We start from the raw sequence: 24142 nt of genomic DNA on the forward strand, positions 1-24142 counted from the left end.
AGCGCTTTTCACGTCTTCTCGACAACAACAACAACAACAAGATTCCATTTATTGAGCGCCTTTCACGTCGGGAGGACGTCCCGAGGCGCTGTACAGTTGGGTTAGGACCCGAGCAGTGGGGGGAAATGGTCAGGGGGAGGGGAGGGAGGGAGCGAGGAGGGGGTAGAGAGTCGAGAGGGGAGCTGAAGGCTCGGTCAAAGACAAAGGTCTTGAGACCGGCCTTGAAGGAGGAAAGGGAGGAAGCGGCGAAGGCACTGGGGATGGAGTTCCAGAGCCTCGGGGCTGAGAGGCTGAAGGCCACCGATGGTAGGGCGGTTGGGGCGGGGGATGTGGAGCAGACCGGAGCCGGAGGAACGGAGGGTACGGGCAGGTAAGTAGGGGGATAGTAGGTCGGAGAGGTAGGTGGGAGCGAGGCCGTGAATGGCCTTGTAGGTGAGGATGAGGATCTTGAATTCGACGTCCCAAAGCGCTTCACAGAGTGTACTGTAAAGCGAATTGACCGTAGATTTGTGGGCGAACGCGGCAGCCCATTGCGCACAGCAGTGTCCCACGAACAGTCGTGGATTGACAGTTACCAATTTATCATTGTTTGGGTTTTGGAGGGATTATTATTAGGTGTGTGGAGTAAGGAAACTTGCCCGAGGTTTGGCCCTGACCTGCCGGGGATTGAACTCCGGTCTCTCGCTTGCAAAGCGAGTGCTCTAACCACTGAGCTGCAGGACTCCCTCCACCTGTAAGCAGGATGCATCCCTCCAGGGAGGGAGGGAGGGAGAGAGAGAGAGAGAGAGAGCTCACAATCTATTCCAACCATCTATACCATCGAATTTTATCACCAGCCGGAGCGATACTGGAGGAAATATTTTCTGGGTTGACGTTGTATCAGATGCTTTATTGTGAGCAAAGTTTACACCTTGGGTACAATCCAGAGTCCCACCCCCTGCGTTATTACCGGCAGATTCTCAGCGGCTCCAAGTTTTCGCTGTCGTCATTCAAACCGGGATAGAAGAGAGGGTAAAGTTTCTCAGTGAAAGTGTGGGTGAAGGTGTAGAGGGGAGACACGTTATCAGCGTTGAAAAATGTCAGCCGTCCCCCCTCATAGTCCAGGTAAACCCTAATCTTCCCGGGTCTCACTGTCAGGGGCAGCTCTGGGGGAGGAAATGAAGTCAGAGCCCCGTAGACCCCGCTCCTGAGCCACACACCCCAGACCCCACCCTCCGGTGACCAGGTGATCGGTCCTTTCCTGTTGATGGACTCTCCGGCTAGTCCCACAAGCCACTCAGTCTTGTTGCCCACCTGCACCTCCCAGTAATGTCTCCCTGATGTGAAGCCCTCAGATCCCAGGACAATCAGATATTTACCAAACCTCTTCGGGGTGTCAGGGAGCGGCTGCCGTTTGTCTCCGAGTCTCACGCTGGTCAGGTCCTCAGACAGGACGAGCCAGGGATGGGCTGTGTCAGGATCCAGAGTCAGAGAGACCGGAGCTGAGGAAGAGGAAACAGTGGATTAAAAGCGCTCACACAGCGCCACGGACTGGTGACTTAGAGATAATTCAAGGGTAAAGTGCCCTGGGCTGTTTAATTTGTTAGGATCCAGGTGAACGTCAGACTATTCACACACCTTCATTCTGAAAATGGGAGACGTTTACCTGGACTGTCGAGGTCTGTAATCTCTCTCCCAGTTGTGCACTGTGCAGGTTCTTTGTAGATCCCCACAGGAAGATCACCCTCAGGTAACGACAGCTGAATATCCTCCGCACCGATGCTAAAGTAAGAGACGTTCACATTATGAAGTGAAACTGCGCATTGCGTTTGGTTTGTGTTGTGAATTCTGGGAATATTTTTTGAAGAACGTTTCATACCTTCGCTTCCGAGCAGTTTCCTCCTAATGAAATAAAACACAAGACAGATCTGAGCTCAGACTGAGACACGAACGACATTGTAAACTCAGATACACAGAGTAGAATTCTGCAGAACGGTTCACTGTAATTATTACAGGAACGTTCGTCACTCAGTGTCGTCTCCAAAGCCAGAAAGTTCAGATAGAGAGAAAGTATAAAGTGGTGTTTGTGTGTGTTCGTCGTCAGGGACACATGAGACCTGCGTACAGACACACACTCACGCTCAGTAAGTTACACCTACTGACCTGTAGATACAGTAAGTAGAACTTTAATGGGATTATACTGTTCAGATATAGAACAACTATAAAGTGCCGTTTGCGTGCGATTATAGACGGGGACACACAGTGAGATCTGCTTACGTACAGACACACACACACACAGTACCTTCCAGATGCGCATCTGTAGTTACTGTACATTAGAACATTAACGGGATTACACTTTAATTAGAAGGTGAATGATTGTAACATTCTCCCACAGATAAATAAATGCTAAAGCTCAGGATCACCACAGCTAAAGTGTCCCCGGATGTTGGCACCTGTTTCTGCACAATGAAATGTCGGATATACAATACATAAATTGCATTTGTCCCGCACCTTTCACGTCGGGAAGGCAAGGTGCTGAACAGTCAGGGATTTGGACCCGGGATCGGTGTTGGGATTGGGGAAGGAGGAGGGGAGGAGGGTGGTCGAAGGCTCAGTCAAAAGAGGAGGGTTTCGAGCTCACGCGGTTCAAGTGAAAAATGCGACCGAGAGTCCAGACATCAGCCCCCGAAACGACTTACGTTAACTTGTGAGACCTCTTGTTTCCGTTTCCCTTCAGCTTCTGGAGCGGTGGCCTCCCTCTGCGCGGGAGAAGCTGAGGCGGAGTTCACGCCTTCCTGGAACAAAATACAGAGAGGAAAATTGTTTGACTGCGACAATGTGAATTAATATCAATTAATCCCGTGGTGAGGGCTATTTTTTACCTTGTCGATTTCAACAGCTTTGTCACTGGCCAAGGAATTGTGATCTCTGTATTCCTGTGCATCTCTGCAGGGGTCACAGATCAGTTTCTCTTCAATTTCGCACAGCAGCTTTGATTCTTCCCGGTGTTCCTCACAGTGACTTGTGATAACCGTCTCTTTCGAAGCCAGGCTCAAACCCTGAGCTTTCTTCGACAGATACGCCAGGGCCTTGAGGTTCCTTTCTGAGAAGGGCTCCTGACATACAGGGCAGGAGCTCGGCCCCTCTTTTTCGCAGCCCGGCGTGATGCGGGAGCGGCAGAGGCTGCGGCCGCACTTCGGGGTGGCGGGATCGGCAAAGAGCTGCGGACACACCGGACATTTTAACTCCTCGGTCTGACTGTCAGCCTGGCGTTGGGAAGCCATTTCACCCTCAGCACTTCCTGATTCAAAACTGCTTTCACTTTCCCTGTTTGCGATTATCAAATGAATGCGTCCTGAGCACAACTGCAGAACACTTCAGGGACCAGTCACTGGGGTGCTGTGAGTCTTCCCTCTCAGCCCCTGATAACCCGCTGTGAGCCAAAGCCCCGATGGAGAAAGGTGGTCCTCTGGGCCGATTAAACCGATAAACCAGTTAACTCATGATGTAGGGCCCCCAAGCTATCCAGAGTCAGAGAGGCCGGAGCTGAGGGAGAGAGAAAAATAACACAGAGTGGAGTGAGGGGGTCACGGGAGGGGGGTGGGGGGGGGGTTGCAGGAGCGAGGGCGGCACTCGGGGCCGGTGTGTGAGCTGGTGGGCAGAGGGTTAGTTGCGGAATACAGGATAAACAGCACTGATGGTGTACCGCCGCCAGCGGAGGTGACCGTTTTATTCAGTCAGCTGGACGTTCGACACTTGCGAAAACCCATCACCGTCCTTTAGAGTCTCCAAACCGAGTTGAGGATGCCACGCATTCCCCCTTACCCGTGGAAATGGTGCGCATAAAGATAGATTGTTGGAATGGTGCGCCCACTGTCTCCCTGGAGGGACACATCCTGCTTACCTAATACCGGAAAGTATTTGGCTCAGGTCGGCAAGAGCCAAGGCTTGGCACGTCCTTCCGACGTGAAAGGCGCTTTACAAATGTCATTTTGTTGTTGTTGGAGGGACCCCCAGAGGGTGCACTCTGCAACCGCACAGCTTGCCATTGATATCGCTGTCCGGCAAGGCTTCTTGCAGCTAGGACTACCCAACCCATTAGGTCTCTGGATTGCAGGGTTGACAGAAGCTGGGATGTGGGATGATTCCCTGCTTTCCAGGGACCGGTCTGCTTTTCCAGGCCCTTCCGGAGGCCGGGCCGTGCCCTGGAAAACTGCTAACCCGCCTGGCTCAGAAACCGAACCGGAGACCGTCATGCAAGGCTGGCTCAGTTACAGTAACAAGTAACAACCGCAAAGTGACATTTTCACGTCAGGAGGACGTCCCAAGGCGCTGAACGGTCAGGACCCGAGCGTGGACAGGGCAGGGTTGGGATGAGGGAGGGCAGAGAGGATGGAGAGTGGCTGAAGGCACGGTTGAAAAGGAGGGTCTGGATCGTGCTTGAAGGAGGCAAGGGAGGGAGCAAGGTGTCCCCCTCCCCTGTCTCCACACTCTCCCACATGCGCGCTGACCTGCTGCGGTCATTAAGTCCACGGACAACGAAACAGGGATTGAAAACGAGGCACTTGTTGACTGCGATGTGTTAATCGTATCAATTCTGACTTATACGCAATTGTGGAGTGCAGTACCACAGTGGTTAGAGCGCTCGCCTCCAAGCGAGAGGACCCGGGACCGATTCCCGGGCAGGACAAAATGTTGGGCAAGTTTCCTGAGAGCCTGCTGAGCGGAGGGAGCGGACAGGTGGACATGGTATTAGCAGGTCACAGAGGTAGGGAGGAGCAAGGCTGTGGAGGGCTTTGAAGGCGAGGATGAGGATTTTGAACTCTATATGTTTTTCCCCCAAAATATACAGTCAATTCATTCTGTGAAGCGCTTTGAGACGTCTCGAAGACGTGATAAGGCGCAATATCAAATACAAGGATTATTATTATTATTATCCTTTGGCGGATGGGGAGCCAGTGGAGCTGGACTAGAGCCTGAGAGTGGGTTGGTGGGTAACTACTGGTGTTTAACCAGTTACTACACCGTCTGGCAAGCTTCCCGCTGTTTGTCCAGCGAGGACCACCCTTCCTCGTCAGGGCTGTGGCTCACAGAGGGTTGACAGGAGCTGAGAGGGAAGACCCCCAGCCCCCAGCGACTGGTCCCCAAAGCGTTCTGTAGTTCAGCTCAAGATGGACTGAGTTGATTAGTAAAGATTACAGTGTGGAGCTGAACAACAACTCTGACTGGTTATCAGGGAGGAGTCACTTCCTCACATAAAGGGGAAATGAAAGCAGTTTTGACTCAGGAAACGCTGAGGGTAAAATGGCTTCTCAACACCAGACTCAGAGTCTGACCGAGGAGTTAATTTGTCCGGTTTGTCTGGAACTCTTTACTGATCCCGTTATCCTGGATTGTAGCCACAGCTTCTGCCGCTCCTGCATCACACGGTGCTGGGAAAAGCCGGGGCCGAGCTCCTGTCCTGTGTGTCAGGAGACTTTCCTGGAAAGGAATCTCAGGACCAATCGGGCCTTGGGGAATCTGTCAGAGAAAGCTCGGGAAATGAACCTGGACCCGAAAAAGACAACAATTAAACATCGCTGTGAGAAACACCAGAAACAACTGAGGCTCTTCTGTGAAACTGACAAGAAGTTGATCTGTTCCATCTGCAGAGATGCACAGGAACACAGAGATCACAGCTTCCTGCCCATTGACGAAGCTGTTGAAATCTACAAGGTAAGCAATAACCCCGACACGGGATTCATTCTCTTCCACTTTATATTTTCACATCCAAACACATTTCCTCTGTGTGTTTGTGTTTAATTCCAGGATAAAGTGAACTCCTCCTTAGATTCTCTCACACAGAGTAATGCTGCGGCTCTGGAAGCTGAAGGGAAACAGAAAGAAAAGATTTCACAAGTGAAGGTAAGTTGTGTCGGGGCTGATGTCTGGGCTCTCAGTCGTGTGTCTCTCTTTACTGTGCGCAGTGTGATGTCTGACGCTTCATTTTGCAGGAACAGGCGGACAATCTGCAGAACCACATCACGGCTGAGTTTGCCAAAATGCACCAGAGCCTCACTGACAGAGAGCAGCGTGAAATCCGAGAGCTCAGACAGCGAGAGGAGGAGGTTTTACACCGAATGGAGAAAAACCTGCGAGAGATTCGGGGCAAATTAGACTCTGATCAGGAAAAGCTCTCAGAGTTACAGAAACAGATGGAAAAAGATGCTCTCACCTTTCTGCAGGTAAAGAGGTGAAATTATAATTTAGTTCAGCAAAGGTTCAGAATCTGGAGCAGAAAGTCACAGTCTTGACTGTTAAACAGCGCAGTGATTTTATTGATTATTTGGTATAATCTGATAAGAGACTTTGCTGCTGTGGAATTCTATTCTGTGTATCTGAGTTTACAATGTGGTGTCTCAGTGTGAGCTCAGATCTGTCTGTGTTTTATTTCATTAGGAGGAAACTGCTCGGAAGAGAAGGTATGAAATGTTCTTCACAAAATATCCCCAGAATTTACTGCACAAACCAAACACAATGTGCAGTTTAACTTTATAATGTGAACGTCCCTTATTTCAGGATCAGTGATGAGGGTTATACACTGTCACTATCTGAGGGGGATCTGCCGGTGGGGATATACAAAGGGCCTCTACAGTACACAGTCTGGAGAGACATGAGACACAGCATCAGCCCAGGTACATGGCTCCCATTCTCAGACTGAAGGTGTGTGAGTATCTGACAGTCACCTGATCCTCACAAACTAAACATTGTTGGTGATGAGATGTCACTGAGGGACACAGCGCAGAGCTCTGTACTCTTGTAGTTACCGCGTTACCGTCAGTAGGAGGCGCTGTGTGAGCGTTTTCACCGATATTGACCCGTCACACTGACCCCAGCGCCCGCTGCTGGCGACGGGACACCATCAGTGCTGTTCAGCAACTGACCCTCTGACCACCAGCTCACACACCGCCCCCTAGTGCCCGCCCTCGCTCCTGATGCCCCCCTTCTCCGTCACCCCCTCACTCCACTCTGTGTTATTTCTCTCTCAGCTCCGGCCGCTCTGACTCTGGATCCAGACACAGCCCATCCCCGGCTCATCCTGTCTGAGGACCTGACCAGCGTGAGAGACGGAGACAAACAGCAGCCGCTCCCTGACTCCCCGAAGAGGTTCAGTTACTATCTCATCGTCCTGGGATCTGAGGGCTTCACATCAGGGAGACATTACTGGGAGGTGCAGGTGGGCAACAAGACTGCGTGGACTGTGGGAGTGACCAGAGAGTCTGTCAACAGGAAACAACCAATCACGTGGTCACCAGAGGGTGGGGTCTGGGGGGTGGGTCTGGGGGGTGGGGTCCATGTGGCTCTGACCTCCCCTCCCACCCCCCTGCCCCTGACAGTGAGACCCGGGAAGATCGGGATTTTCCTGGACTATGAGGGGGGACAGGTGTCATTTTACAACGCTGACAACATGTCCCATCTCCACACTTTCACCCACACTTTCACTGAGAAGCTTTACCCTCTCTTCTGTCCTTCAGGTCCTCTATTTTTTACGTATACAAGTGATTTGTGTTTCTCTGACGGTAACAACTCGGAGCCGCTGAGAATCTGCCGGTTTTAACACATTAACAGCGACGTGGTTTTATCTCAGTTTCCACGCGATCCACTGTGTTGCTTTAGGGAATACGCGGTGGAGGGGGGAATTACAGGAGAAGATGCCGAGCTCTGTGGGTCCACAGACCTCCTGGAGACGGACACAGCGAGTTTCTGTTGGTTTTGTTGTGATCATAACTGAAATTGTACATATATGTTAACCCATGTCGTCAAACGGATTATTTTGATCAATGGTTGGAAATGCTCAATGCTGAATAGACGCCCTTTTGATGAATGGTTAAAAATGATGATATAACCAGAAAAATGTCAAGATGATTGTTTGTGGTTCTTGAAGACGTTTGCCCACAACAAATCCATTCATGGTTGTGTTAACGATGAGGCAGTTGAAGAGGTTTTCCCAGAACAAATTCATGTTTTAATCATTGTTACGTTAAAGTGTTCTCCTTTTCGTCTGCAGCGAGATTTTTGCTCTTTGTGACTTGACCAATTCCCTTTGATAGACGTTTGTTTCTGCTGTTGACCTGCTGCTGTCTGTTGTATTTGTGATACTTTGAACTAATAAACTTTGTATTTCATATTAAGTATAGTTTCATGTTAAGTTTCATATTAAGTTGATATTAAAGTGGAGTCCTGTAGCTCAGTGGTTAGAGCGAGACACCCGGGTTCAATTCCAGACAGAGGGCGAAACCTCGGGCAAGTTTCCTTACTCCACACAGAGCCTACTATTAATCCCTCCAAAAAAAAATAATAAGTTGTTCATTTTGAACCCACAACTGTTTGTGGGACGCTGCTGTGCGCAATCGGCTGCCGCGCTTTGTCCAGAAAAAAAAAATGGTCATTTCGCTTTGCAGTCTATTCTGTGAAGCGCTTTGAGATGTCTCGAAGACGTGATAAGGCGCAATATCAAATACAAGGATTATTATTATTATCCTCTGGGGGATGGGGAGCCAGTGGAGCTGGGCAAGAGCCCCAGGTTTTTATTGGTGGTTAACTGCTAGTGTTTAACCAGTTACTACACCGTCTGGCAAGCTTCCCACTGGTTGTCCAACGAGGACCACCCTTCCCAGTCAGGCTGTGGCTCACAGAGGGTTAACAACAGCAACAAAATTACATCAGTGAAGCGCCTTTCACATTGGGAGGAGTTTGGGACCCGAAATGGGGGTGAGGGTCGGGGGAGTGTGGAGGGCAGGGGGAGGGGAAGCAGGGAGATCGAAAGCACGGTCGAAGAGGAAGGTCTCGAGATGGGTCTTGAAGGTGTTGAGGGAGGGAGCAAGCCAGAGGGACTGCAGGATGGAGTTCCAGAGGGTGGGGGCAGAGTGGCAGATGGTCCAGCCACCAACAGTGGGGTGAGCGAGGCGGGGAAGTGAATAAGGCCGGAGCCCGCTGAGCGGAGTGAGCGAGCAGCCGACAAGCAGTGAGATTGCATAGTTGAGCCTGGATGTAATGAAGGCGTGTATGAGGGTTTTGGCGGCCTGCGGAGTGAGACGGTGGCGGAGCCGGGCGATGTTGCGGAGGTGAGGAAGGCAGAGCGGGTCATGGCTCAGATATGGGGTAGAAAGGATAGTTGAGGATCAAACAAGACACCAAGTTTCCGGACTGGCTCAGCAAGGTGGAGTGTGCAACCGTGAGCTGAGAGGGAGGACCCCCAGCCCCCGGCGACTGGTCCCTAAAGAGTTGTGTAGTTTGGCTCAGGATGGACTGAGTTGATCAGTAAAGATTACAGAGCGGAGCTGAACAGCAACTCTGACTGGTTATCAGGGAGGAGTCACCTCCTCACAAACAGGGAAACTGAAAGCAGTTTTGAATCAGGAAACGCTGAGGGTGAAATGGCTTCTCAACACCAGACTGACTGTCTGACCGAGGAGTTAAAATGTTCGGTTTGTCTGGAACTCTTTACCGACCCGGTCACCCTGGATTGTGGCCACAACTTTTGCCGCTCCTGTATCTCCCAGAGCTGGGAAAACAGGGAGAGCAAAGCCTGTCCCGAATGCAGAACAGTCTTTGCTAACAGTAACATGAGGGGCAACTGGGCCCTGGCGAGGCTGGCGGAGAAAGCTCGACGGCTCAACATTTCCCCGGTGAAGACAGAAAGAAAACTTCACTGTGAGGAGCATCAGGAGGAACTGAAGCTGTTCTGTGAAACAGACAAGAAACTGATGTGTGTGATTTGCAGAGACGCCCGAGAACACAGAACCCACAGCTTCATCCCCGTAGCGGAGGCTGTTCAGATCTATAAGGTAAAAGGTACCAGACAGTCAATCGGGCGCAGTCTGATCCAATTCTCTGTTTCGTTAATCAAGATTTTTCTCACAGTTTCTATTTAATTCCAGGATAAAGTGAACTCCTTCTTAGACTCTCTCACACAGAGGAAGGCCGCGGCTCTGGAAGCTGAAGGGAAACAGAAAGAAAAGATTTCACAAGTTAAGGTAAGTTGTGTCGGGGCTGATGTCTGGGCTCTCAGTCGTGTTTCTCTCTTTACTGTGCGCAGTGTGATGGCTGATGGTTCATTTTGCAGGAACAGGCGGACATTCTGCAGAACCACATCACGGCTGAGTTTGCTAAAATGCACCAGAGCCTCACTGACAGAGAGCAGCGTGAAATCCGAGAGCTCAGACAGCGAGAGGAGGAGGTTTTACACCGAATGGAGAAAAATCTGCGACAGATTCAGAGCAAATTAGATTCTGTTCAGCAAAAGCTCTCAGAGTTACAGAAACAGATGGAAAAAGACGCTCTCACCTTTCTGCAGGTAAAGAGATGAAATTATATTGACATTCTGTTCATCTGCGACCAGGACTTCCTCTGTCTCCTCATCCTCTCTGCTGCCTTCAACACCGTCGACCCCTCTGTCTTCAGCCACCGCCTCTCCTCTCACCGCAACCTTCACGGCGCTCCTTGATTGGTTCCGATTGTACCTCTCACACCGTCTCCACTTCATCTCCACAAACGGCTTCTCCTCTATAGCCTCCGCACCATCTCATGTGGCGTTCCTCAGAGCTCTGTCCTTCGTCCCCTCCTGTTCAATATCTATATGCTCCCTCTTGGGTGACATCATCCGCAGACGGGGGATCTACTTCCACACGTATGCGGATGACACCCACTGTAACTCTCTGCTTCCACCTTCGACTCCAGATCCACTGCTGTCCTGACAGAATGTCTGTCGGACATCAAGTCCTGGATCAGAGCTAATATTCTTCAGTTAAACATCAACAAGACCGAGGCCTCCTGATTGGCCCCCGTCTGCGCCTCCTCACCTCAGGCATCAGCAGAATCATCATCCATGGTTGCGCACTCCACCTTACTAACCCAGTCCAGAAAATTGGCGTCTTGTTTGACCCTCAACTATTGTTTCTAAACCAAATCTGCGCCATGACCCGCTCTGCCTTCCCCCACCTCCGCACCATCACCCGGCTCCACCACTGTCTCACACCGTAGGCCGCCGAAACCCCCATACACACGTTCAGCTCGTCAGCCTCCCCAACTACTCCCTCCTTAGGCTGCAGATCATCCAGAACTCTGCAGACCGCCTTCTCTCCCACACTTGGCTCCGTGACCCTATCACACCCATCCTCACCCGACTCCACTGGCTTCCCATCACACAGAGGATACAGTTTAAGATCCTGGACCTCACCTAAAGGCCCTCCATGGCCGCGCTCCCCACAAGCTCTGCAAACTCCTAACCCGCTACCATCCTGATCGCTCCCTCCGCTCAGCGGGCTCCAGGCTGCCTCACGTCCCCCGCCCTGCTCGTCCCACTATTGGCTGGCGGGCACTCTGCCACTCTGTCCACGCCCTCTGGAACTCCACCCCGCAGTCCACCCGCCGTGCCCCCTCCCTTGCCTGCTTGAAGACTCATCTCCGGACCCTCCTCCCTGACCATGCGTTTGATCACCCACTTCTCCCCGAGCCCTCCAACCGCCCCGATCCCGACTCCCAGCTCGGGTCCGAAACTCTGACTGTCCAGCGCCTTGGGACATCCTCCCGATGTGAAAGGCGCTTTACAAATGTAATTTTGTTGTTGTATAATTTAGTTCAGTAAAAGGTACACACAGTCTGTCGCAGAAAGTCAGATTCTGACTGTTAAACAGCCCAGTGATTTTATTGATTATTTGGTATAATCTGATAGAGACTTTGCTGCTGTAGAATCCTATAATGTGTATCTGAGTTTACAATGTGGTGTCTCAGTGTGAGCTCAGATCTGTCTGTGTTTTATTTCATTAGGAGGAAACTGCTCGGAAGAGAAGGTATGAAATGTTCTTTACAAAATATCCCCAGAATTTACTGCACAAACCAAACACAATGTGTAGTTTTACTTTATAATGTGAACGTCTCTTATTTCAGGATCAGTGATGAGGGTTATACACTGTCACTATCTGAGGGGGATCTGCCTGTGGGGATGTTTGAATGGCTTATACAGTACACAGTCTGGAGAGACATGAGACACAGCATCAGCCCAGGTACATGGCTCCTATTCTCAGACTGAAGGTGTGTGAGTATCTGACAGTCACCTGATCCTCACAAACTAAACAGTGTTGGTGATGAGATGTCACTGAGGGACACAGCGCAGAGCTCTGTACTCTTGTAGTTACCGCGTTACCGTCAGTAGGAGGCGCTGTGTGAGCGTTTTCACCGATATTGACCCGTCACACTGACCCCAGCGCCCGCTGCTGGCGACGGGACACCATCAGTGCTGTTCAGCAACTGACCCTCTGACCACCAGCTCACACACCGCCCCCTAGTGCCCGCCCTCGCTCCTGCTGCCCCCCTTCTCCGTCACCCCCTCACTCCACTCTGTGTTATTTCTCTCTCAGCTCCGGCCGCTCTGACTCTGGATCCTGACACAGCCAATCCCTGGCTCATCCTGTCTGAGGACCTGACCAGCGTGAGATACGGAGACGAATGGCAGCCGCTCCCTGACACCCCGAAGAGGTTTAGTAAATCTCTCAGTGTCCTGGGATCTGAGGGCTTCACATCAGGGAGACATTACTGGGAGGTGCAGGTGGGCAACAAGACTGCGTGGATTGTGGGAGTGGCCACAGAGTCTGTCAACAGGAAACAACCAATCACTTGGTCACCAGCGGGTGGGGTCTGGGGTGTGGGGATGGGTGGTGGGGTCCATGTGGCTCTGACCTCACCCCCCACCCTCCTGCCCCTGACAGTGAGACCCGGGAAGGTCGGGGTTTTCCTGGACTATGAGGGGGGACAGGTGTCATTTTACAACGCTGACAACATGTTCCTTCTCCACACTTTCACCCACACTTTCACTGAGAAGCTTTATCCTCTCCTCAGTCCCCACCAGAGCGATGGCGGGAAAAACTCTGAGCCGCTGAGAATCTGCCGATTATAGCACATTAACAGTGACGTGGTTTTACTTCAGTTTCCGTGTGGTTCACTGTCTGCCGTTTAAGGGGATACGGGGTGGGAGCGGGCGATGTGGGGGTGGGGGGGGATTACGGGAGAAGATAGACGTTTGTTTCCGCTGTTGACCTTTCTGTTGTATTTGGGATCTTTTGAACTAACAAAACTTTGCATTTCATGTTAAGTAATGTAATTTTCAAACAGAAATTGCTGAGTGTCTTTGGTTCCTCTGTTCACGGCTCCTTATTCAAAGGAAGGCTATAAAGAATAAGATGGTCTTATTCTGCTCATTGCGCAGAACCCAACAGTTTGTGACTGGATTCAACCCAATGTAATAATTGCTTCAAATAAAATAAATGGGTCGCTTCAATCCACGACTGTTTACGGGACGCTGCTGTGCGCAATTGGCTGTCGCGTTTCGCCCACAAAGTGTGTACAGTCGATTCACTTAACAGTAAACCCTGTGAAGCGCTTTGAGACGTCTGGAAGATGTGATCAGGTGCTATATCAAATGCAAGGATTATAATATAAGTTTAGACTCCCAAACCCGGTCACACACCAGGTCAACGGGAATCGGAAAGCTCAGTTGGACATACTGCAGGAAGCTTATGAGTGGGGAAGTGGGTCTCTCATCTCTAATACTGACCAATACTCAAGTAATTCAACAGAAATTCAATGCGTTGCAGCCCCGTCGGCTGAAATTAGGCAAAAACCGCGGCAGTTCAATGCGTCCGTGAGCTCGAAACCCCCCGGTGAGAACGGGCCTGAGCGCCGTCTAAACTAAACTACACCGAACACGGTGGCCGGTCAGCGATGCCGTCAACCCAGGAAGTGGGTCGCACCTAACGGTCAAACCCAACACCGTGACCCCCAAACGGGGTGGTGGGGGGGGGTTCGAAATAGGTCAAGTTTCGGGTGGTGGCGGTGGTGGTGGTGGGGGGGGTAAGAGGGATTGAGCGCTATCCCCAATCCCAATTGTCCCCCCCCCACCCCCTCACCGAAATTTGGTTCACTCTCTCTCCCTCCCCCCATCTGTCCTCTCTCCCCCTCCTTCTCCCCTCCCCCCTCCCCTTCACTCCCTCACTCCCTCTCTCCATCCCCACCCTCTCCCTCTCTTATTATTATTGTGAGTCTGACTGTGACTCCCACTCGGCGTCGGTGACGTTAACCCTGAAGGTCCCTGTTGTTAGAATATACACTTTTTGTATACTGCTAGAATCATAATAGATGCTGTGAATGGGTTAACTTTTAAGTTAAGTGTTGGGGGACAACTGGACTGACAGTCATGGGATAGGACTCATCTGTTTTCCTCTGTTTTTGAAAGAATAACGGACAGGGGCCGGGGGTCACCTCTTATCAGTAAATGACAACAAACCACAGAGGTGACGGTCCAAGGTACCGGTCGACACAGGATCTTGACTGAGCAATAAGTCGCTAGATTCTGACAGGGCCGACCGACAGAAGGCAACCCTCAAGAATAGCAATTAATGAGCAAGTTGCTTAGACTAGAGGACCTCGGTACCATCCCGGGGGATACTGATAAGAAATAACCAGTCACTTAAAAGGAATGTACCAATGATCCCACACCACAAAATAATGAGCACCAGATACAGCCCTAAACTGATCAAACCTCTATCTTAGACAATTAGATCAGATAACAGGGGGTCTTAAGGACAATGTGTATGTGGGCTGAGGCACGTACACCCGGCATGATTTCGACCGGGTGATCTAATGTCCGCACCATGATTGGATGAACATTGGTGTAAAAGTTCTGTTAACTTTGTGTCCGGGGCCGTCCCGGGTCGTGGAGACAAGGATACGGGAGATGGAGCCATCCCGGGTCGTGGAGACAAGGATACAGGAGATGGGGCCGTCCCGGGTCGTGGAGACAAGGATACGGGAGATGGAGCCGTCCCGGGCTGCGGAGACAAGGATACGGGAGATGGGGCCGTCCCGGGTCGTGGAGACAAGGATACGGGAGATGGGGCCGTCCCGGGCTGCGGAGACAAGGATACGGGAGATGGGGCCGTCCCGGGTCGTGGAGACAAGGATACGGGAGATGGGGCCGTCCCGGGTCGTGGAGACAAGGATACGGGAGATGGGGCCGTCCCGGGCTGCGGAGACAAGGATACGGGAGATGGAGCCGTCCCGGGCTGCGGAGACAAGGATACGGGAGATGGAGCCATCCCGGGCTGCGGAGACAAGGATACGGGAGATGGAAGACTGAGAGCTGGAAACACTGAGACTGAGGATATCAGATGGAGGATTGAAAGCTGTCGGCAAGAAGACTGAAAACATGAAGAATCAAACTTGTGGGCTGGAAAGGCACAGTGTTGAACTCCTGAACTCGAGATACCTATAGTGGTGTTATTCTGTTGTAAGATCTGTTGATTGTATCGGCCTTTGGTCTGACCCATCGGGGATATTGGGGAGTAACGAACGAATAATAATAATAAAACAGTCTGATATCTGGTGAGAGGAATCAGCGTTATTTCCTTACAGATTTGGCTGATTTTATTTTCGAACACTGTGGCCGGACACGGCCGATGGGGGTCTCGCTGTGAGCCGTCAGGCGGCCCGGCTCGGGCGGAGGGTCTTACCTCTGAGTCAGGGGGTCGCGGGTTCCAGCCCCGCGTCGGGGGCTCTTTGGGCTGATCGTCCAGTCTGATCCTCCAGTGTAGCTCTGGGGGGGGGGGTCTCCTCTCTCTAACTGTGCCTGTGTGGGGGGTCTCCTCTCTCTAACTGTCCCTGTGGGGGGTCTCCTCTCTCTAACTGTCCCTGTGGGGGGTCTCCCCTCTCTAACTGTCCCTGTGGGGGGGGGTCTCCTCTCTAACTGTGCCTGTGGGGGGGTCTCCTCTCTAACTGTCCCTGTGGGGGGTCTCCTCTCTCTAACTGTCCCTGTGGGGGGGGGTCTCCTCTCTCTAACTGTCCCTGTGGGGGGGGTCTCCTCTCTAACTGTCCCTGTGGGGGGGTCTCCTCTCTCTAACTGTCCCTGTGGGGGGTCTCCTCTCTCTAACTGTCCCTGTGGTGGGGGGGGGGGGGTCTCCTTTCCTCTAACTGTCCCTGTGGGGGGGGGTCTCTCTACCTGTCCCTGTGGGGGGGTCTCCTCTCTAACTGTCCCTGTGGGGGGGTCTCCTCTCTAACTGTCCCTGTGGGGGGGTCTCCTCTCTAACTGTCCCTGTGGGGGGGGTCTCCTCTCTAACTGTCCCTGTGGGGGGTGGTCTCCTCTCTAACTGTCCCTGTGGGGGGGTCTCCTCTCTAACTGTCCCTGTGGGGGGGTCTCCTCTCTAACTGTCCCTGTGGGGGGGTCTCCTCTCTCTAACTGTCCCTGTGGGGGGGGTCTCCTCTCTAACTGTCCCTGTGGGGGGGGTCTCCTCTCTAACTGTCCCTGTGGGGGGGTCTCCTCTCTAACTGTCCCTGTGGGGGGGTCTCCTCTCTCTAACTGTCCCTGTGGGGGGGTCTCCTCTCTAACTGTCCCTGTGGGGGGGATGTGAAGCTCGAGCTGTAACGGTCGCCGCTCGCGCCTCTCTGTCTCCCGCCCACTCCCGCTCATCACGTGGGCTCCCGCCGCGTCCCCCATTGGCCGCTCGCGGGGCTCCTCAGCACGTGGTCTCACCCCAGACGGGGCCGCGGCCGCCACCGCGCAGGCGCCGCCCCCGCCTCGAGCCGGGGCTCCGCGCGCTCCTCGGCGCCTCACAGTCGGAGCCGCCGAACGGTCGCCGCCCCCCCCCCTCTCGCGGCTCCGTCTCGCGCGCTCCCTCGTCACGTGCTCTGGGCGGGGCTCGTCGCGTGGGTGTGTTTCTCTCCCGCCCTATCTGACAGGATGACGCCCATTGGCCGCCCGCGAGGCCCACCAGCACGTGGTCTGACCATATAAGGGTATCGGCCGTCACCGCGCAGGCGCCGCTCCTCCCCCCCCCCACCACCAGCACGTGATCCTCGGCGCCTAACGGTCGGCGCTCGCGGCTCCCGCGCGGCTTCGGGAGCCTTTCGTCGTCGTCGTCGGCGGCAACGACGACCCCCTGAAGGGGGAGGAAGAGCGACGAGGGACGAGGCCTGAAGCCCAGAGACAGCAGCAGGTCAGGGCAGGGAGGGTAGTGGTAGGAGGGTGGAGGGCAGGGAGGGTAGTGGTTGGAGGGCAGGGAGGGTCGTGGTAGGAGGGTGGAGGGCAGGGAGGGTAGTGGTAGGAGGGTGGAGGGCAGGGAGGGTAGTGGTTGGAGGCAGGGAGGGTAGTGGTAGGAGGGTGGAGGGCAGGGAGGGTCGTGGTAGGAGGGTGGAGGGCAGGGAGGGTAGTGGTAGGAGGGTGGAGGGCAGAGAGGGTAGTGGTAGGAGGGTGGAGGGCAGGGAGGGTAGTGGTAGGAGGGTGGAGGGTAGGGAGGGTAGTGGTAGGAGGTGGAGGGCAGGGAGGGTAGTGGTTGGAGGGTGGAGGGCAGGGAGGGTAGTGGTTGGAGGGTGGAGGGTAGGGAGGGTAGTGGTTGGAGGGTGGAGGGCAGGGAGGGTAGTGGTTGGAGGGTGGAGGGTAGGGAGGGTAGTGGTTGGAGGGTGGAGGGTAGGGAGGGTAGTGGTTGGAGGGCAGGGAGGGTAGTGGTAGGAGGGTGGAGGGCAGGGAGAGTAGTGGTAGGAGGGTGGAGGGTAGGGAGGGTTAGTGGTAGGAGGGTGGAGGGCAGGGAGGGTAGTGGTAGGAGGGTGGAGGGCAGAGAGGGTAGTGGTGGGAGGGTGGAGGGCAGGGAGGGTAGTGGTAGGAGGGTGGAGGGCAGAGAGGGTAGTGGTAGGAGGGTGGAGGGCAGGGAGGGTAGTGGTTGGAGGGTAGGGAGGGTAGTGGTAGGAGGGTGGAGGGTAGGGAGGGTAGTGGTAGGAGGGTGGAGGGCAGGGAGGGTAGTGGTTGGAGGGTAGGGAGGGTAGTGGTAGGAGGGTGGAGGGTAGGGAGGGTAGTGGTAGGAGGGTGGAGGGTAGGGAGGGTAGTGGTTGGAGGGTAGGGAGGGTAGTGGTAGGAGGGTGGAGGGTAGGGAGGGTAGTGGTAGGAGGGTGGAGGGCAGGGAGGGTAGTGGTTGGAGGGTAGGGAGGGTAGTGGTAGGAGGGTGGAGGGTAGGGAGGGTAGTGGTAGGAGGGTGGAGGGTAGGGAGGGTAGTGGTAGGAGGGTGGAGGGCAGGGAGGGTAGTGGTTGGAGGGTGGAGGGCAGGGAGGGTAGTGGTAGGAGGGTGGAGGCAGGGAGGGTAGTGGTGGGAGGGTGGAGGGCAGGGAGGGTAGTGGTTGGAGGGTGGAGGGCAGGGAGGGTAGTGGTTGGAGGGTGGAGGGCAGGGAGGGTAGTGGTAGGAGGGTGGAGGGCAGGGAGGGTAGTGGTTGGAGGGTGGAGGGTAGGGAGGGTAGTGGTTGGAGGGCAGGGAGGGTAGTGGTAGGAGGGTGGAGGGCAGGGAGGGTAGTGGTAGGAGGGTGGAGGGCAGGGAGGGTAGTGATAGGAGGGTGGAGGGCAGAGAGGGTAGTGGTAGGAGGGTGGAGGGTAGGGAGGGTAGTGGTAGGAGGGTGGAGGGCAGGGAGGGTCGTGGTAGGAGGGTGGAGGGCAGGGAGGGTAGTGGTGGGAGGGTGGAGGGCAGGGAGGGTAGTGGTTGGAGGGTGGAGGGCAGGGAGGGTAGTGGTTGGAGGGTGGAGGGCAGGGAGGGTAGTGGTAGGAGGGTGGAGGGCAGGGAGAGTAGTGGTTGGAGGGTGGAGGGTAGGGAGGGTAGTGGTGGGAGGGTGGAGGGCAGGGAGGGTAGTGGTTGGAGGGTGGAGGGTAGGGAGGGTAGTGGTGGGAGGGTGGAGGGCAGAGAGGGTAGTGGTTGGAGGGTAGGGAGGGTGGAGGGCAGGGAGGGTAGTGGTAGGAGGGTGGAGGGCAGAGAGGGTAGTGGTAGGAGGGTGGAGGGCAGGGAGGGTAGTGGTGGGAGGGTGGAGGGCAGAGAGGGTAGTGGTTGGAGTGTGGCTCAAGGCTCAGTCGAAAAGGAAGGTCTTAAGAGGTAACGGAGGGAGCGAGGCGAGGGGGCTGTGAGATGGAGTTCCAAAGGGTGGGGGCAGAGGGGCTGAAGGCCGTTGGTGGGCTGAGCAGAGGGAACTGACTGGTTGGTACGGCCTTCGCGGGTCGCAGAGGTAGGATGGAGCCAGGCAATGGAGGACCTGCAACTCATTCCGCTCAGATCGTTCTACCTCCTGACCCTTTTCTCTTGTTCCAGTCGTTCGTTATCCTATGGGTAGAGAAACACATCCCAGTGTCTGTCCTGGAATTGCGCCTTTCCATCTCGAAACCTGCGGCTTCACACGTCCTCGTCAGCGCTTTGTCTCACACAGGTTTTAACAGGAGCTGAGAGGGAAGACCCCCGGCGACCGGTCCCTAAAGTGTTGTGTAGTTGTGCTCAGGACGGACTGAGTTGATCGGTAAAGATTACAGTGCGGAGCTGAACAGCAACTCTGAGGAGTCACCTCCTCACAAACGGGTAAAGTGACAGCAGTTTTGAATCAGGCAACGCTGAGGGTGAAATGGCTTCTCAACACCAGACTTGACAGTCTGACCGAGGAGTTAAATCGTTCGGTTTGTCTGGATCTCTTTACTGACCCGGTCACCCTGGATTGTGGTGGCCACAACTTTTGCCGCTCCTGTATGGGGGGGTGGGGGCACGTTGTGGTGGTGGGGGGTGGGGGGTAATTACGGGAGAAGGTGCCGAGATCTGTGGGTCCACAGAGAACCTGCAAGAAGGTGGAGACGGATACACGGCAAGTTTCTACTGCTTTGTGTTTTGGTTCGTACCCAATGTAATCACTCCTTCAAATTAACCAAATGAAGTAAATTGGTCGCTTCAACCCACCACTGTTTGTGGGACGTCGCTGTGCGCAATTGGTTGCCGCGTTTCGCCCCGAAATGCACAGTCAGTTCACTTCGCAGAAAATCCTTTGAAGCACTTTGAGACGTCTCGAAGGTGGTGTTGGGATTTCCGATCCCTGAGTTCGAAATGTGACCCGACAAATCCAAAGTGGTGTAACGACGTTTTATTGAACAACTTGTCAAATATAAGTATTCACAGAAGCATAGCATTCTACCCGCTCCGATGACTCTGAGTAACGACCATCTGACCTCTATCCTTGTCTTTCCTCCGGCTGCTGCCGACCACTCCCTCCTCTTTCACTTTATAATAATAATAATAATATTAATTATCCTTGCATTTGATACAGCGCTTTTTCACGCCTTCTCAAAGCGCTTCACAGAATATACCGTGAAGTGAATTGACTGTACGTTTGTGGGCGAAACGCGGCAGCCGATCGCGCACAGCAGTACCCCACAACGGTCTTGGATTGAAAATGACCAATTTATTATTGTTTTGATTATTAGGAGTGTGGAGGAAGGAAACCTGCCCAAGCTATCGCCCTGCCTGGAATTGAACTCTTACTGGAGATAAATTCCCTCACCCCCCTGGACACATGCAGAGATACAGTCGAATCGCTATCGATTCCACTGGGAAGTGCACTGACCCCTCCGCACAACTTCAGCTGTTTCAAAGCTATTTCTTTCTTTGATGTGTTTCTAACTCCACCTTCTCTGGTCACAGAGATAGACCCCCGCCCTTCGCAGGCTGCTTTGTACAGATAGTACTGTTGCACGAGTGTTGTGTAGTTGTGCTCAGGATGGACTGAGTTGATAAGTAAAGATTACAGTGCGGAGCTGAACAGCAACTCTTGTCTGGTTATCCGGGAGGAGTCACCTCCTCACAAACAGGGAAACCGAAAGCAGTTTTGAATCATTTGCTGAGGGTGAAATGGCTTCTCAACACCAGACTGACAGTCTGACCGAGGAGTTAAAATGTTCGGTTTGTCTGGATCTCTTTACTGACCCGGTCACCCTGGATTGTGGCCACAACTTTTGCCGCTCCTGTATCACACAGAGCTGGGAAAACAGGGAGAGCAAAGCCTGTCCCGAATGCAGAACAGTCTTTGCCAACAGTATTATGAGGGGCAACTGGAGCCTGGCGAGGATGGTGGAGAAAGCTCATCAGCTGAACATAGCCCCAGTGAAGACGGGAAGAAAACTTCACTGTGAGAAGCATCAGGAGGAACTGAAGCTGTTCTGTGAAACAGACAAGAAACTGATGTGTGTGATTTGCAGAGACGCCCGAGAACACAGAACCCACAGCTTCATCCCCATAGCGGAGGCTGTTCAGATCTATAAGGTAAAAGGCACCAGACAGTCAATCGGGCGCAGTCTGATCCAATTCTCTGTTTGGTTAATCAAGATTTTTCTAACAGTTTCTATTTAATAGCAGGATAAAGTGAACTCCTCCTTAGCTTCTCTCACACAGAGGAAGGCCGCGGCTCTAGAAGCTGAAGGGAAGCAGAAAGAAAAGATTTCACAAGTGAAGGTAAGTTGTGTCGGGGCTGATGTCTGGGCTCTCAGTCGTGTGTCTCTCTTTACTGTGCATAGTGCGATGTCTGACGCTTCATTTGCAGGAACAGACGGACAGTCTGGAGAACCACATCATGGCTGAGTTTGCCAAAATGCACCAGAGCCTCACTGACAGAGAGCAGCGTGTGATCCGAGAGCTCAGACAGCGAGAGGAGGAGGTTTTACACCGAATGGAGAAAAATCTGGTAGAGATTCGGGGCAAATTAGTTTCTGTTCAGCAAAAGCTCTCAGAGTTACAGAAACAGATGGAAAAAGACGCTGTCACCTTTCTGCAGGTAAAGAGATGAAATTATCTTGACATTCTGTCCATCTGCGACCAGGACTCCCTCTCCCTTCCGTCCTCTCTGCTGCCTTCGACACCGTCGACCACTCTATCTTCATCCACCACCTCTCCTCTCACCTCAACCTTTACGGCGCTGTCCTTGACTGGTTCAGATCGTACCTCTCACACCGCCTCCAATTCATCTCCACAAACGCCTTCTCCTCTAACCCCCACACCATCTTGTCTGGCTTTCCTCAGGGCTCTGTCCTTGGTCCCCTCCTCTTCAATATCTGTATGCTCCCTCTTGGTGAAATCACCCGCAGACATGGGGTCAAATTCCACACGTATGCGGATGACACCCAACGGTATCTCTCTGCCTCCACCCGTGACTCCAGATCCACTGCTGTCCTGAGAGAATGTCTGTCAGACATCAAGTCCTGGATCGGAGCTAATATTCTTCAGTTGAACGACAACAAGACCGAGGCTCTCCTGATTGGCCCCCGTCAGCGTCGACACACCTCAGGCGCTGAGAGCATCACCATCCATGGTTGCACACTCCACCTTACTAGGCCAGTCCGGAACCTATCACACCCATCCTCGCCCGACTCCACTGGCTTCCCATCACACAGAGGATACAGTTCAAAATCCTGGTCCTCACCTAAAGGCCCTCCATGGCCGCGCTCCCCACAAGCTCTGCGACCTCCGAACCCCCTACCATCCTGATCGCTCCCTCCGCTCAGCTGCCCCACGTCCCCGGCCCTGCTCGCCCCACTATTGGCTGGCGGGCACTCTACCACTATAATTTAGTTCAGTAAAAGGTACACACAGTCTGTCGCAGAAAGTCAGAGTCTGACTGTTAAACAGCCCAATGATTTTATTGATTATTTGGTATAATCTGATAGAGACTTTGCTGCTATAGAATTCTATTCTGTGTATCTGAGTTTACAATGTGGTGTCTCAGTGTGAGCTCAGATCTGTCTGTGTTTTATTTCATTAGGAGGAAACTGCTCGGAAGAGAAGGTATGAAATGTTCTTCACAAAATATCCCCAGAATTTACTGCACAAACCAAACACAATGTGTAGTTTCACTTTATAATGTGAACGTCTCTTGTTTCAGGATCAGTGATGAGGAATTTACAGTGTCAGTGTCTGAGGGGGATCTGCCGGTGGGGATATACAAATGGCCTCTGAGGAACATCGTCTGGAGAGAGCTGATGGACAGCATCAGCCCAGGTACATGGCTCCCATTCTCAGACTGAAGGTGTGTGAGTATCTGACAGTCACCTGATCCTCACAAACTAAACATTGTTGGTGATGAGATGTCACTGAACACAGCGCAGAGCTCTGTACTCTTGTAGTTACCGCGTTACCGTCAGTAGGAGGCCCTGTGTGAGCGTTTTCACCGATATTGACCCGTCACACTGACCCCAACGCCCGCTGCTGGCGACGGGACACCATCAGTGCTGTTTGTCCTGTGTTCAGCAACTGACCCTCTGACCACCAGCTCACACACCGCCCCCTAGTGCCCGCCCTCGCTCCTGATGCCCCCCCCCCCCCCCCTCGCCCCCACCGCTCCGCCACCCCCTCACTCCACTCTGTCTTATTTCTCTCTCAGCTCCGGCCGCTCTGACTCTGGATCCTGACACAGCCCATCCCCGGCTCATCCTGTCTGAGGACCTGACCAGTGTGAGACACGGAGACAAAGAGCAGCCGCTCCCTGTCTCCCCGAAGAGGTTCAGTTACTATCTCATCGTCCTGGGATCTGAGGGCTTCACATCAGGGAGACATTACTGGGAGGTGCAGGTGGGCAACAAGACTGCGTGGATTGTGGGAGTGGCCACAGAGTCTGTCAACAGGAAACAACCAATCACTTGGTCACCAGCGGGTGGGGTCTGGGGGGTGGGGCTGGTGGGTGGGGTCTATGTGGCTCTGACCTCACCCCCCACCCTCCTGCCCCTGACAGTGAGACCCGGGAAGGTCGGGGTGTACCTGGACTATGAGGGGGGACAGGTGTCATTTTACAACGCTGACAACATGTCCCATCTCCACACTTTCACCCACACTTTCACTGAGAAGCTTTATCCTCTCCTCAGTCCCCACCAGAGCGATGGCGGGAAAAACTCTGAGCCGCTGAGAATCTGCTGATTATAGCACATTAACAGTGACGTGGTTTTACTTCAGTTTCCGTGTGGTTCACTGTCTGCCGTTTAAGGGGATACGGGGTGGGAGCGGGCGATGTGGGGGTGGGGGGGGATTACGGGAGAAGATAGACGTTTGTTTCCGCTGTTGACCTTTCTGTTGTGTTTGGGATATTTTGAACTTAACAAAACTTTGCATTTCATGTTAAGTAATGTAATTTTCAAACAGAAATTGCTGAGTGTCTTTGGTTCCTCTGTTCACGGCTCCTTATTCAAAGGAAGGCTATAAAGAATAAGTTGGTCTTATTCTGCTCATTGCCCAGAACCCAACAGTTTGTGACTGGATTCAACCCAATGTAATAATTGCTTCAAATAAAATAAATGGGTCGCTTCAATCCA

General features: G+C 53.2%; 3 protein-coding genes across 6 annotated transcripts; 2 read left to right on the forward strand and 1 right to left on the reverse strand.

Moving 5' to 3' along the window:
- Window positions 1-868: 868 nt before the first annotated feature.
- LOC103172089 (zinc-binding protein A33-like) lies at window positions 869-3301 on the reverse strand. The gene is made up of 5 exons (XM_007884890.2): window positions 2862-3301; window positions 2679-2774; window positions 1859-1881; window positions 1646-1761; window positions 869-1481 (listed from the first exon to the last, which is right to left on the reverse strand). The coding sequence occupies exons 1-5, from the start codon at window positions 3261-3263 to the stop codon at window positions 946-948; spliced, it is 1173 nt and encodes a 390-aa protein (XP_007883081.1). The 5' UTR covers window positions 3264-3301; the 3' UTR covers window positions 869-945.
- A 1937-nt stretch (window positions 3302-5238) lies between these two features.
- Window positions 5239-24142, forward strand: LOC103172091 (zinc-binding protein A33-like). 4 transcript variants are annotated; one of them, XM_042344872.1, is made up of 6 exons: window positions 5239-5694; window positions 21204-21299; window positions 21388-21618; window positions 22603-22625; window positions 22723-22838; window positions 23221-24142. In XM_042344872.1, the coding sequence occupies exons 1-6, from the start codon at window positions 5284-5286 to the stop codon at window positions 23748-23750; spliced, it is 1407 nt and encodes a 468-aa protein (XP_042200806.1). In that variant the 5' UTR covers window positions 5239-5283; the 3' UTR covers window positions 23751-24142. The 4 variants fall into 4 exon arrangements, with proteins under 4 accessions (XP_042200806.1, XP_042200804.1, XP_042200805.1 ...); XM_042344870.1 differs by lacking the exons at window positions 21204-21299; window positions 21388-21618; window positions 22603-22625; window positions 22723-22838; window positions 23221-24142 and adding exons at window positions 5788-5883; window positions 5973-6203; window positions 6418-6440; window positions 6538-6653; window positions 7008-8150 and having other exon boundaries at window positions 5247-5694; XM_042344871.1 differs by lacking the exon at window positions 5239-5694 and adding an exon at window positions 20358-21110 and having other exon boundaries at window positions 21201-21299.
- On the forward strand, window positions 9383-13131 carry LOC103172776 (nuclear factor 7, ovary-like). Its single transcript, XM_007885490.2, has 6 exons — window positions 9383-9806; window positions 9900-9995; window positions 10085-10315; window positions 11788-11810; window positions 11908-12023; window positions 12378-13131. Exons 1-6 carry the CDS (start codon window positions 9396-9398, stop codon window positions 12911-12913), a joined length of 1413 nt encoding a protein of 470 aa, XP_007883681.2. The 5' UTR covers window positions 9383-9395; the 3' UTR covers window positions 12914-13131.

The sequence above is a fragment of the Callorhinchus milii genome, unplaced genomic scaffold (genome assembly GCF_018977255.1).
Source record: "Callorhinchus milii isolate IMCB2004 unplaced genomic scaffold, IMCB_Cmil_1.0 Scaffold30, whole genome shotgun sequence".
In the NCBI taxonomy this organism is placed as follows: domain Eukaryota; kingdom Metazoa; phylum Chordata; class Chondrichthyes; order Chimaeriformes; family Callorhinchidae; genus Callorhinchus; species Callorhinchus milii.